The sequence below is a fragment of the Sitophilus oryzae genome, unplaced genomic scaffold (assembly GCF_002938485.1).
Source record: "Sitophilus oryzae breed Bouriz unplaced genomic scaffold, Soryzae_2.0 scaffold_802_pilon_pilon, whole genome shotgun sequence".
Classification (NCBI taxonomy): Eukaryota; Metazoa; Arthropoda; class Insecta; order Coleoptera; family Curculionidae; genus Sitophilus; species Sitophilus oryzae.
Genome location: NW_022147420.1, coordinates 550,490 through 563,219, shown reverse-complemented (window position 1 = coordinate 563,219; position 12,730 = coordinate 550,490). Strand labels below are relative to the sequence as shown.

At 31.9% G+C, this 12,730-nt stretch overlaps 1 protein-coding gene across 1 annotated transcript in view; it reads right to left on the bottom strand.

The window, feature by feature from the left end:
* Positions 1-523: 523 nt before the first annotated feature.
* The window catches only part of LOC115888593 (follistatin), a 138,029-nt gene continuing 125,822 nt past the window's right edge, over positions 524-12,730 (bottom strand). Inside the window, exons 6-7 of the mRNA XM_030908355.1 lie at positions 10,472-10,701; positions 524-728 (exon numbers count right to left, since the gene is read on the bottom strand). Of these exons, the coding sequence (XP_030764215.1) occupies positions 699-728; positions 10,472-10,701 (260 nt within the window). The 3' untranslated portion in view covers positions 524-698. The remainder of the gene's footprint in view (positions 729-10,471; positions 10,702-12,730) is intronic.

The following is a 12,730-nucleotide window of genomic DNA, read 5'->3' as shown; positions in this document are numbered from 1 at the left end:
ACTTTTCAGTCATTTGAGGCCATTTTTTCAGCCAAAGCTGGCCGAGAACAGTGTTACAATTTTTTCCTCTAAAACTACTCCCCAAAAGGTATACAATCCGCATAAAAAGTTTGATAGGTATGTACCTAAATACAGATTGTTAATTGGATAGTTACTGATAGGGGAACAGAATGGCAACACTGCCTATTGAAAACGCATGCACTTATAGGGTTTTCTGCCGACTCGTCCAGTCGCGTCGCGTCGCGTCGTCTATCGATGAGCGGGCCGAGGTTGCCATATTTCAACCATAAAGCTCTTGCCGCGAGTAATAAACAAATTAACAACCTGTATATCTTTAGGTAATAAGAAGAAAAGAATACATACTTATTATTCTTTAGAACTAATAAAGGAATTAAAGAATTATTATCAGAGATATTATTTAAAAGGTAACATCATCAATTTTAAGTATAAAATTAGTTTAACATTAGAACAGGGGTTGATGTAAATTAATAAAGATTAAGTACACATAATATTAATTCTTGTATATATTAAGTTACAATATAAATTAAATAATCTATAATACATTTGAGTAATATCTAATTAAGTAAAATTTGTCTAAATTGTTTAACATGGAATACATAAGTATTAATGTTGTGTCAGCTTTTTGCTAAATCTTTGGTTTCCAATTAAATTAATTTTTGTCATCTATCTTCTGCAGCTCAAAAATGTGCCAGTTTTGTCTTCGATACCTAAAAGAAGAAAATATATTTAATTAGTAAAATAATTAATAAAACAATAAATATAAATGAATAAAATCAAGATTATAGCTAACTACATCAGAATATTAACTGTATAATTTGCAAGGTAGGAAAAAATCATGATTTAAAAAAAAATAAAGATCAGATTTTTTTGATTTTAATTCAAAACAATATTTAAATCGGATTTCCAAATGATTAGGACTTATTTCCGATTAAAATCCTATCCTTATATATGAATTTTTAAAGTAGCTCAACCTAAGACGTTTATGGATGTAAAGCACCAGATGGCGGGGCGTATTTCACAGTATTTTACTAGAGAAAAATATTTTTTGTTACTCTGAATTTTGAAGCGGCCAATAAAAACAAAGAAAATAAAAATCGATAATTTTCGAACTGTGCCAATTGGTTACTAATCGACCAGATACTTTTGTCTATTAGATATGCTATAAAAAGCTGGTAATTATACAATTCGACCATTGTAAATACCCGACAAATTCCGCAAGGCCGACGAGGTCGATGTTTTTTCACTGATAAGAAAAAAAAATGTTTGTTTAGATAATTTTCGAGATATTTTTCTTTCTGAATGCACAATTTAAAGTATTTTATATTCTTTGTCCGCTTGATCTATTATACTGGTCACACGTATCGAAATTTTATTTCTTGTAGTTTTAAAACATTTTCTTGTTTCTTTGTAGTTGTAATGTAAAATTAGATTAATTTATTAAGTTTGATTATAATGTTTAGTGTAGACTACCAGAAGAAATTTAGTAGTGTTTTTATATTTTATTTTGAAGTTAAGTAGTAGGTGAAGGGGTAATTTGGTTAATTTTTCTTTATGTTTGATTAATTATTAAGTTAGTGTAGAATACAAGAAGTAGTTTGTGTAGTGTAAGAGATTATATTCATTTATTTTGTAGTTGAGTAGAAGGTGAAGGTATTTGGGTATTTTTTTATTTTTGTTTTTCTTCTAATAATTATTGTAGTTGTTCTTTTAAATATTGTGATAGATACATTATAATCTTCCTTCTACTTTTCTGGTAGTTGAATATACGAAAAAAATCTGATCAAATTTATTTTAAATGAAATTATTCTAGTCTTATTATTTAATCAAATTAAACTAGTCAAATAATATTAATTGCAATCAATTATTAAAAAATATTAATTATTTTGGAAAATAACTTTTGAAATGGAGTATTATTGATAAAATTTAGCCAATTTTTTTTTCCCAGTAGCGTATTTCAATATGATCTTATCATTTATCACTGTATAATAACTTTGTTGTGGCAGAAAAATATACCAGTTAGTTTCAAAATATTATTTTTTTTTCAAACGTCACAAAAGTATTAAATTTTGCTTTTTTTGATTGACAATTCAAGTCATTTTAACGCCTAGGCATAAAGGTAAAGCACTTTACGCCTAAGCATAAAAGTATGAAAATATATTATTAAAATGACAAGTCTCAAATTCAACGAGCCGTAACCATAGTTTCTCGATATATAATTACTCATGGTACAAAGAAAACTTGAAAACAAGGTATCACAGATCACATTATGATCGATAGCGTCTCCAATTTCGTTCAATTTGCGCATATCGCCTGTGACGTCATATGCCATACAACGAAATATCCGTATTGTTCAATTGCCACTAATAAAAAAAGACCTAAAATAGGGAAGAATTAAATAACCCCTAAAGTTATGTAAAATCATCGAGCTGGACATTTGAAAACTTATGACACATTATACACATTTATTATGTGTCATCTGTTTGAAAAATTTGAAATTGGCGCGTGGAGCTTGCCGACCAATATTGCCGTTTATCACCTGTGACGTTGTGACCAACCTGCGCAATATCATACCTTGTTTTTTTGTATCATGATAATTACTTACAAGGTATGAGTTTTAAATATTTTTATATTATTTGTAACGTTTGAAATTGTTTAAAACATTATTTGTGGCGTTTGAAAAAAATAGCATGTTCTATTCGGAGTAAAAATGACTTTTTGTGCTTCGGCTGTATGTCAAACCTACAGTCTCGCCACGAAAAGTGTCATTTTACTCTAATCGCTAATATACTAGAAAGTTTTATGGTTTAACGGGCTTTGTGAGTTAAAACATAATGATATTTTCAGTTTTATAATTCTAGATCGAAAATAAACGGCGTCAGCGATGGCTATGAAATGAAGACCGCTGTCATTTTATATGTAAATTTATGTGGGAAATGTCGTCGACCGTCGGAAATGTCGTCGATCGTCATTTCCCTGCCAACTGGACGCCGTTTTTTTTCATATGGTACAAAGTTAAAGCAAATTTGACTCTGACCATGTTTTACGCTAAGAAAGATTTATTTCGTGTAATAAAGATTTAAATGGTGTATTAAGTACATAATATTTATTTAAATGTCAAATAATATTATTGAAATAAGTGCCAAGTTTTATTTTTAATTAAGAAAAAAATTAATCAAGAATGTATAAACGTTTTGTTTTCAAAAAAAAATTATCTTAAAAACGTAAAACTTCAATTTAGAATGAAATGATCGAAGAATGAAATAAAATTTTATAGCCCTGGGTCAAATCGAAATAAAGTAAGTGTATGTAACTTTTTTTAAATATTAATAATTACCAGTAATTAGCATTAATGTACCAACATATTGAAAATTGTTATTTCTTTGTTAAATACGGTTTAGAATCCTTAAAATAACAGTGAAAATAATCGAAAATCAACAATGAAATAATAGTTTTGTTTAAATTTCTTAATCAGCTGAGCCTATTATAGTTCGCAAAAATCCGAGCTATATTATTACATTACTCTGAGGGAAATACCGCAAATAATCGATATTTTTGACTCCGCCCCTAATCACATGCTTCATTCTTTTAAAGCTTTGCGATTTGTTCGCCAGAGGCAGCACATTTTGTCGAGAGGTTGACCAACTTTAAGAATATATAAACAAGGATCCTATCCTAAATGGCTAAATCTTTATAACTCTGCCCGATACCGATAACATTAACAATTTTACGGCGCGTGTCATTTTTCCACATCGGTTACCAATATATTACGCATATAAAGTCGCTCGCTTCAGATCAAAAGGATCTTTTTTCAAACGTCTCAAGAGTATTAATTTTTGTAATTTTAACGCCTATGCATAAAAGTAAAGCACTGTTACGCCTAAGCACAAAAATATATTATTAAACAAAAAAAATATTAAATGTCAAATTCAACGAGTGTAAAAATTGTTGCTCGATTACTATTTATATTATTAGCAATGTTTCAAATTGATTAAAAAATTATTTGTAATGTTTTAAGAAAAGGTTGTGTCCTTTTCGGAGTAAAAATGTACTTTTTGTTCCTCCCTGTAACCTCGGAATAGCTTTACGATAGTCCTTCAAAGGTACAGCATCGTCAAAAAAAGTATAATTTTTACTCATAATAAAACAATACACTATTGTTCGGAAATAGTCTTAACTCGAGAATAAAATTATTATTATCTAATGTCATAGTGTGAAGAACTTACTGCTGATCAAAATGTCGGTAGGAATTTGGAAACATACTACCGTTTCAAAAAATATATACACTGCTGGCAAAGGAATATTAGCAATAGGAGGTTTTCAATGCGATAAAAAAAGATGGTAAGGCTGCAAAATACACTGCAGTGCAACAGAGACGGATAAAGTGTCTTTTCCCTACCATCGTATAGGGGAAGTGATCATAGAAGTGATACGACGAGAGAGCCCCTGCGAGAGGGGCGCCGGGCGGGTCTTTGAGACGCTTGTGTGGGGGCTACCGCCTACTAATAGAACAGAATCGAAAAAATAGAAACAGGACGGACAGTGTTGCCATTCAATTAAATCAGAAATTATGTTGGCTTGTCAAAATCCTAAATCTTCTAATCCCATTATCTTGCCTACTTAATGAAATATTAAATAAAGTACGAAACAATTTTAAGAATGTTTTCTCTAGGCACATAACTTCTTTCTAAAACGAAAAGTAACATGCAAAACTTTGAAATCATTTCTAAAAATAGCAAGTGCAATTCTATGAAATGGCAATACTGTACGATCTTCCTAGCAGTCGCCCCGACACAGTCGGTCGGCGGCGGCGCTTGACAAAGCCGCGGCTGTGACAAAGGAATTAGGCCGAAAAAAACTTTATAAGGAGTAGCCGAGCAGGGTTGCCGGGTTTGTTAGATTATAATTCCATACGAGAACAAAATTCTCAGTAGATCTTCAACAAAAATTAAAAGTACAGAAACGAAATAAAATATAATATTTAACTCCAAAATTAGCATTCCTATGTGTCGTAATAATAGATCACTCAAATAAAATACAAATATAATAAATATAACAAGAATTAGAAATAGCTAGGTATATTATTTGATATTAAAAAAAATAATGAATTAAATAATATTAATATATTAATATATTAATAAAAACATATAAAACTATAATAAGTAGGGATAGCAGTCACAAATTAGTGTAGCAGTCACTTTTTACCTTTGTACAAATTTTGATCAGTGATATCTAAAATTAATTTCATTTCAATGGGAAAGCTGTAGCAACTCTCAACTCTTTTTTCATATTAATATATTTTTTGACGGGAAAATCACTAAAATATTTGTCCGAATTTAGGTTGTTTCTTAACTTAAATTTTGTTTTTGTTTACATTTTTTGGGGGAAAATATGCGTTCAACTTTAGTAGATGAATGAAATAAAATCTTTTCAAAAGATATCAACTTCTTCGGGTATGTCGCCAATACCGCGCCTAATAAGGAGTAATAAGGATTTTTAGGAATATCTCTGTAACTCTGCAACTAGACAGAACGATGACCTGTATGTGTGTTATTACTAAATAAAATTTAATGAAACAATAATAAAGTCAGATTATACAGATTCCAACGCGGCAGTCGCTTAATTTTTAGTCAAATAAGTCAGCTTTTTAAAAGTGCTTCTATTGTAAAAACTAAAGACGCAGTTGAATATATCGTTAGATTTTTCTTTAAATCGGTAGATCGATAGCTTACAGACGAAACCGGTAGACCTGGCAACTCTGTGATGAACTGACGGTAGTCGGAATAGCGAGGTGCGGAAGCGCGGGAAGGGAAATAAAATAATGGCGATAAATAAAGGGCAGGGAGGTGGGTATCATGAGTGGATGGGAGGTGGCGGAATTTCCAAAATTTGTTATCTTATTGGAGTTTGTCTAAGTAGACAGTCGTAGTGGAAGTGGAAAGGGGGAAGTTGTTGTCCATCTCTGTTTAAGCACAGACTTTTTATAGGTGTTTCATTCCAATGCATGTAATTCCTATGCCTAGAGATCCATTGCCGGGCCTGTATAAAACAGCATATTTTCTGACAACGATTATAATTTCTCGGGAATGAAGATATAGTCTCTATATCAGAAGAACCTATAGTTCTGCACTACACTGCGAATGATATGTTTTCGAAAAGCGAATTTTTGTCACTTCTACAGAAATTTTAAAATAAATCCCTGCGGTCTAATAGATTCACACGAAATTACTTCAAAAATCGGTCCAACATTTAAATTGATGAATAGATATTTTTATATAGTTTTATAACATTTACAATTATTTTTCGATTTATTATCTGTTATATCTCTTATAGAAATATTTTTTATAGTTTTCTAAGACACATTTTTATAACTTTTACAGTTATTTGTTTATCTATATATATATATAAATCTGTGAGTCCTGATTCATTCATCACTGCCCAGACCAAACCCTAGACCCTAGAAAACTGAAGTTTTGCACAGGGGTTCCTTTTATGATGTTTACGTGAGATAAGAAATGATTTTTTAAAATTCATCCCCTAAGGGTGTAAAAAGGGGGGTGGAATATTACAATATTTTTTATTTAAAAAACGGTCAAGTTTCCGAAAAAACTCTTAAACACGTATATTTTATTTTCTTTTTTTACATATTTTAAGATTTTTTAAAAATGTATACAGGGTGTTTTGAAAAATCTGGTCATTGATTAATCACGATCCTGCTTAAAGCGCTTGACGTAAAAAGCTGATTTTTGAAAAACGGATTGACTTTAGGGTGTAGAGGTTCGATAAGAAGGGATTTTTCTAAACTCGAATTCTAAGGGGGTGAAACCACCCCTCAAATATTACAATATTTTTTATTTAAAAACCGGTGAGTTTTTCGGAAAAACTCTTAAACACGTATATTTTATTTTGTTGTTTTACATATTTTAAGATTTTTTATAAATTTATACAAGGTGTTTCATAAAATATGACCATTGAGTAATCACGATTCTGCTTAAACTGCTTGACGTTTAAAGCTAATTTTTGGCAAACGGTTCGATAAGGAGGGGTTTCTCGAATCTAAAATTCTAAGAGGGTGAAAACGCCCCTCAAATATTACAATATTTATTATTTAAAAAACGGTTAGTCTTTCGGGAAAACGCTTGGAGACGCATAATTAGGGGGATCATACAGGATATTCCAAAAAGTTGGGTAATTGATTAACCACGATTCTGCTTAAACTGCTTGACGTAAAAAGCTTATTTTTGGCAAACAGATTTTTCGAAAGTCAAATTCCAACGAGATGAAACTACTCCTCAAATATTACCAAGTTATATAATAATATCGCCATATTGTTTTTTCTCATGCTGACATAAATGTGAGAAAAATTTATCCAGTTTGTATGTTAATGGAAATTCTGGCTTTGCTTTATCATCACCATTACAAAAATGATTAATTCGACGCGAACGAAGTCGCGGGTACATGCTAGTAGGTATATAAAATCCTTAAGTGACTGACATACTGATTAATCACGATCCTGGTCAAACCACTCAACGTAAGAAGCTCAATTTTAGTATACAGGTTGATTCTAGGGTGTAGAGGTTCGATAAGAAGGGATTTTTCGAAATTCCAGTTCCAAGGGGGTGAAACCACCCCTCAAATATTAAAATATTTTTTATTTAAAAAACGGTCGAGTTTCCGAAAAAACGCTTAAACACGTATATTTTATTTTGTTTTTTTACATATTTTAAGATTTTTTAAAAATGCATACAGGGTGTTTCGAAAAATCTGGTCATTGATTAATCATGATCCTGCTTAAAGCGCTTCACGTAAAAAGCTGATTTTTGGAAAATGGATTGACTTTAGGGTGTAGAGGTTCGAAAAGAAGGGATTTATCGAAACTCGAATTCTAAGGGGGTGAAACCACCCCTCAAATATTACAATATTGTTTATTTAAAAACCGGTGAGTTTTTCGGAAAAATGGTGTTCCAAAAAGTTGGGTAATTGATTAACCACGATTCTGCTTAAACTGCTTGACGTAAAAAGCCTATTTTTGGCAAATGGATTTTTCGAAAGTCAAATTCCAACGAGATGAAACTACCTCTCAAATATTACCAAGTTATATAATAATATCGCCAAATTGTTTTTTCTCATGCTGACATAAATGTGAGAAAATTTTATCCAGTTTGTATGTTAATGGAAATTCTTGCTTTGCTTTATCATCACCATTACAAATGATTAATTCGACGCGAACGAAGTCGCGGGTTTACACGCTAGTTTATTATAAAGTTTCAATAAAATTATTATTTTTGATTTAAATCACATGATTAAAATTAAAAAAACCACTTGATTTAAATCACGATTTAAATCAAGCCAACCCTGATAATTTGGGTTTGAGTGAAGATTCTAATATACAGATTGTTTCTGAATAAGTTTTGATATTCTGAGGGTGATATTACAAGTATTTTTAAGATAAAAAGTTTAAATAGACATTATTGAAAACCACAAGGTGGCCACAAATGGGAAAAATCGTATGTTTTCATAAAATGCTTATTTTCTGTTTATTCAGAATACAGATCTTTACAATAAAAGCAGACTTTGAAAGAAAAATGTTTGGAGAAGCACCAAAAATTTTGTTTTTTCTCCAAAATTAACTACAAATATTTTTTCTGATAAGTCAAACTCTAAAAATCCCTTAACCTGGCCACAACCGGTGCTACCCTAACTCTAAAATTATGCATTCCCATACCCATGTTTAAGGGATCTTTTTTTTATATTTTTTGATGAGGAATCAATGAGTAGTTATTTAAAACTTTCGCAAGTTAATTATATTAAATTTTTTTAAAGGTTGCTATGAGACTTTGGATCAAGGTAAATTAATAAAATTGCGTTTATCTCATCAAGGAGGCCGAAATCGAATAAAAACATTTAATCGGCATTAAACTGCTTACACTATTTCGGTAACAAGTCAGTGGCGTACATGCTTTTTTAGAAAATTATTCCAGTGATAACCCGTATGCACGTCCCTGGTGAACATGTTGACATTTTTTTAGCTTCAAAATATGTCGCATTTGTAGTAACTTTTACCCTCAAAATTTCATTCGAAATGCTACAAGTACATGGAAGAAAATTATAATAAATCGAAAAAATATTAAGATTTTAACACCCTGTAGTTACGAAACAGAGCAGAATCGGACCTATATGGATATGAAAAATAAATATTATTATTACGGGAGGTATCTCCCCACTGGAGATGGCACATGTTTTTTGAAACGCCCTGTCTATTAGGTGAAATTTAGTATATTTGATAGTGTTTATTCTTCTCTGTTTATTTATTTTTGTAAAGCCCTAGGTTGGCTAACATGTTATTTTCTATTTTGAATTTAGTACCGACTCTCATCGCCTTCTGATAAGGCTGCCGTTATTCTGATAAGGCTGCCGTTAAACGGTAGCTTACTAAAATGCCGTTAATAGGTATGACGTCGTTGATGTGACGCACTTGACGACTTTATGAAATATAAGAATTTTATAAGGACTAACCAACGCTATCCACCCCACCAAATAACCAACTTAACCAACGGAACTAACCTCGACACTGATAAAAAAATATAAAAAAACAAATATAAATTAGTAAAAACCAACCAACCCCACCAAATAACCAACTAACCAATGAATTAACACCCTCCAAATAACCACGCTAACCAACCCGCCAAATAACTAAACCAATGTAACCAAAAAGAGTGAAACCAATGCAATAAGATCACGCTATAAGCAAAAAAAATATAAAAAAGTCTTGGTCAGCGTGAGATTTGAACCACGGACCATTCGCTCACAAAGCGATAGCCTCAGCCACCGAGCCATTATCAGAACGTTATCAGCTTCAGCCGTTACAGAACGATGTACTTAAACAGCCGTTAAACGGTAGCCTACTAAAATGCCGTTAATAGATATTGTGACGTCGTTCATGTCGGCGGAAAGTAATGCCTAACTATAAGCATTTTGCAAGAGCATCTGTGGCTCCGTGTCCGAGGCTATCGCTTCGTGAGCGAATGGTACGTGGTTCAAATCTCATGCCGACCAAGACTTTTTTGGTTTGGTTTGGTGGGTTGGTTAGCGTGATTATTTGGAGGGTATTAATTCATTGGTTAGTTGGTTATTTCGTAGGGTTGGTTGGTTTTTACTAATTTATATTTGTTTTTTATATTTTTTACAAGTGTTGAGGTTAGTTGCGTTGGTTATTTGGTGGGGTGGATAGCGTTGGTTAGTCCTTATAAAATTCCTATATTTCATAAAGCCTTCAAGTGCGTCTCGTCAACGACGTCATACCTATTAACGGCATTTTAGTAAGCTACCGTTTAACGGCAGTTTAAGTACAGCCTTCTGATAATATCAATTTTCTTCTCATATTTCTTGTATACTTAATGATAAATTGCTAATAAAGACCTTTATAATTATTATCAACTTGGGGACAACTCACACATTTGCCGGCGTACTTGGTCTCGATGACGTAGCCCTTGGCGCACGCGTCCTGCATCATGTGGCACCACGTAGGGTACGTGCTGTTGTTGGTGGCGCACACAGGTCCGTGCAGGTACTTGGAGCGACATGCGTCGGCGCAGGACACGCACCGGGGTCTTCCCCCGGCCGCGACGTCGGCGAGGCAATGTTGCCGGTCCTGGCAACGGATGTCGTCACACGTCACGTTTTCTGTAACAAGGAGAAATCATTAGCTATTCTCCAATACTAATCCTATATTAAGTATTTTTCGATATGGTGGCCTTAAAAATAGATCGATGTGTGTCAAAGCTGCTCATAGAGGGGGAGGGGGAAAATATTAAATATTTTTTCTTCGTTTTTTTTTAAATGGGTTTTTTAATGTTTTTGTGTTTTTTAAGCGCCCTATTATTATTTTTTTGTTAGATGTAGAATTAAATAATGAGCGTTTTTTGTATTTAAAACATTTTACAATTTTTAACCCTTCCATTTAAAAAAAACCATGAAAAACTATTTTATATTTTAGAAAGTTGGGCATAGAATTACTATGGGAATAAATAACACATACAGGGTTTAAGATTACCATATTTATAGCAAAGTAAGTACAGACTAATATACAGGGTGGTCCGAATTGTATTCCGGAAACTTTGACAGCATATTCTGCAGACAAAAATAAGTAAAAAAGTTCCTATAAATGTATGTCCTAAAATGCTTACTTTCGGAAATACAGGGTGTAGAAGTTTCATATTTATTTCGATTTTTTCCAAATAATTTCTGAAGCAACGTCAATATTTGGATGAAAATTGGCATCTGGGAGTTTTTTAGCATCAGAAATTTGATTTTGATGTCAACATATGACTCCCATTTGTAGGGGGCGCGATCTACATGTGTTTTAACTGTTTTGAAGAGTAAAAACTTTTCGTCCGTACCTGTATAAAAGTACTGAGTGAAAAAATATATATTTCCGTAACTTTTTACGTAAAAAATGTCTCTTGGTAAAAATCGCTACAAGTAACCGTTCTCAAGATATTTAGAATGGAAATAGTCAATACATGTCATTAACAAAAAATAAACACGTTGAGTAGATAGTTATTTGACTGAAATAATAAATTCGGGAAATTTTAATTTTTTTAAATTAATCATAAATTTTTCTGCAAAAAATGACGATAAACAGTTTCTGTTGAACTTTTAGCACAGAAACATTTCAAATTTATGATTTCAGTCTAATAACCATTTAGTCAACATGTTTAATTTATGTCAATGATGACAGGTGTTGATAATTTCGATTCCAAATATCTCTAAAACCATTACTCGTAGCGATTTTTACCGAGAGACCTTTTTCACGTGGAAAACGTCGTAAATGTATATTTTTTTACTTAGTAGTTTTATACAGGTACGGACGAAAAGTTATTACTCTTCAAACCAGTTAAAAAATATGTAGGTGGCGCCCTCTACAAGTAGGAGTCATATTGACATCAAAATCATATTTCTCATGTCAAAAAACTCCCAGACACCAATTTTCATCCAAATATTGACGTTGCTTCAGAAATTATTTGGAAAAAATCGAAAATAAAAATGAAACTTCTACACCCTGTATCTCCGAAACTAGGCATTTTAGGACATACATTTGTACGAACTTTTTTACTTATTTTTATCTGCAGAATATGCTGCCGAACTTTCCGGAATACAGTTCGGACCACCCTGTATAGTAAATACCTAGTATGGTTTTGATTTCAGGACATTTCTTGTATTTTTAATATATTTTTTTAAGAGGCTGAAGTTTTTTTATTTGTATAATAATATTTCTGAAACTATAAAAACATATATCTTAGGATTTTTTAAAGTAATCAGAAAGGAAGCCAAAAATGCAATAATATACAGTGTGTTCCATTAAAAAAAAACATTCCAATCCACCTATACACGTATGACCATATTTGTGACAACCGTGCAGTAAAGACATTTGTGGTAGCATCTCTATTTTTGTACGAAATGATACGAACTCGCTGTCCACGACCTAAAAATATAATTTATATGTCTATACACTCCACCGTAAGAAAGTTATTGGCATTTATTAATTGTGGAAACCTGTTCCACAAATATTATAATTTTAGAATGTGTATTTGTGCTACCACAAATACCTTGCACCATAAAAATGTGTATATAGATACGACAAATATACAAATTTCAACTTCCTGTGAAAAGGACTCCACAACTATTGTCGAATGTGTGTAATTATCAATTA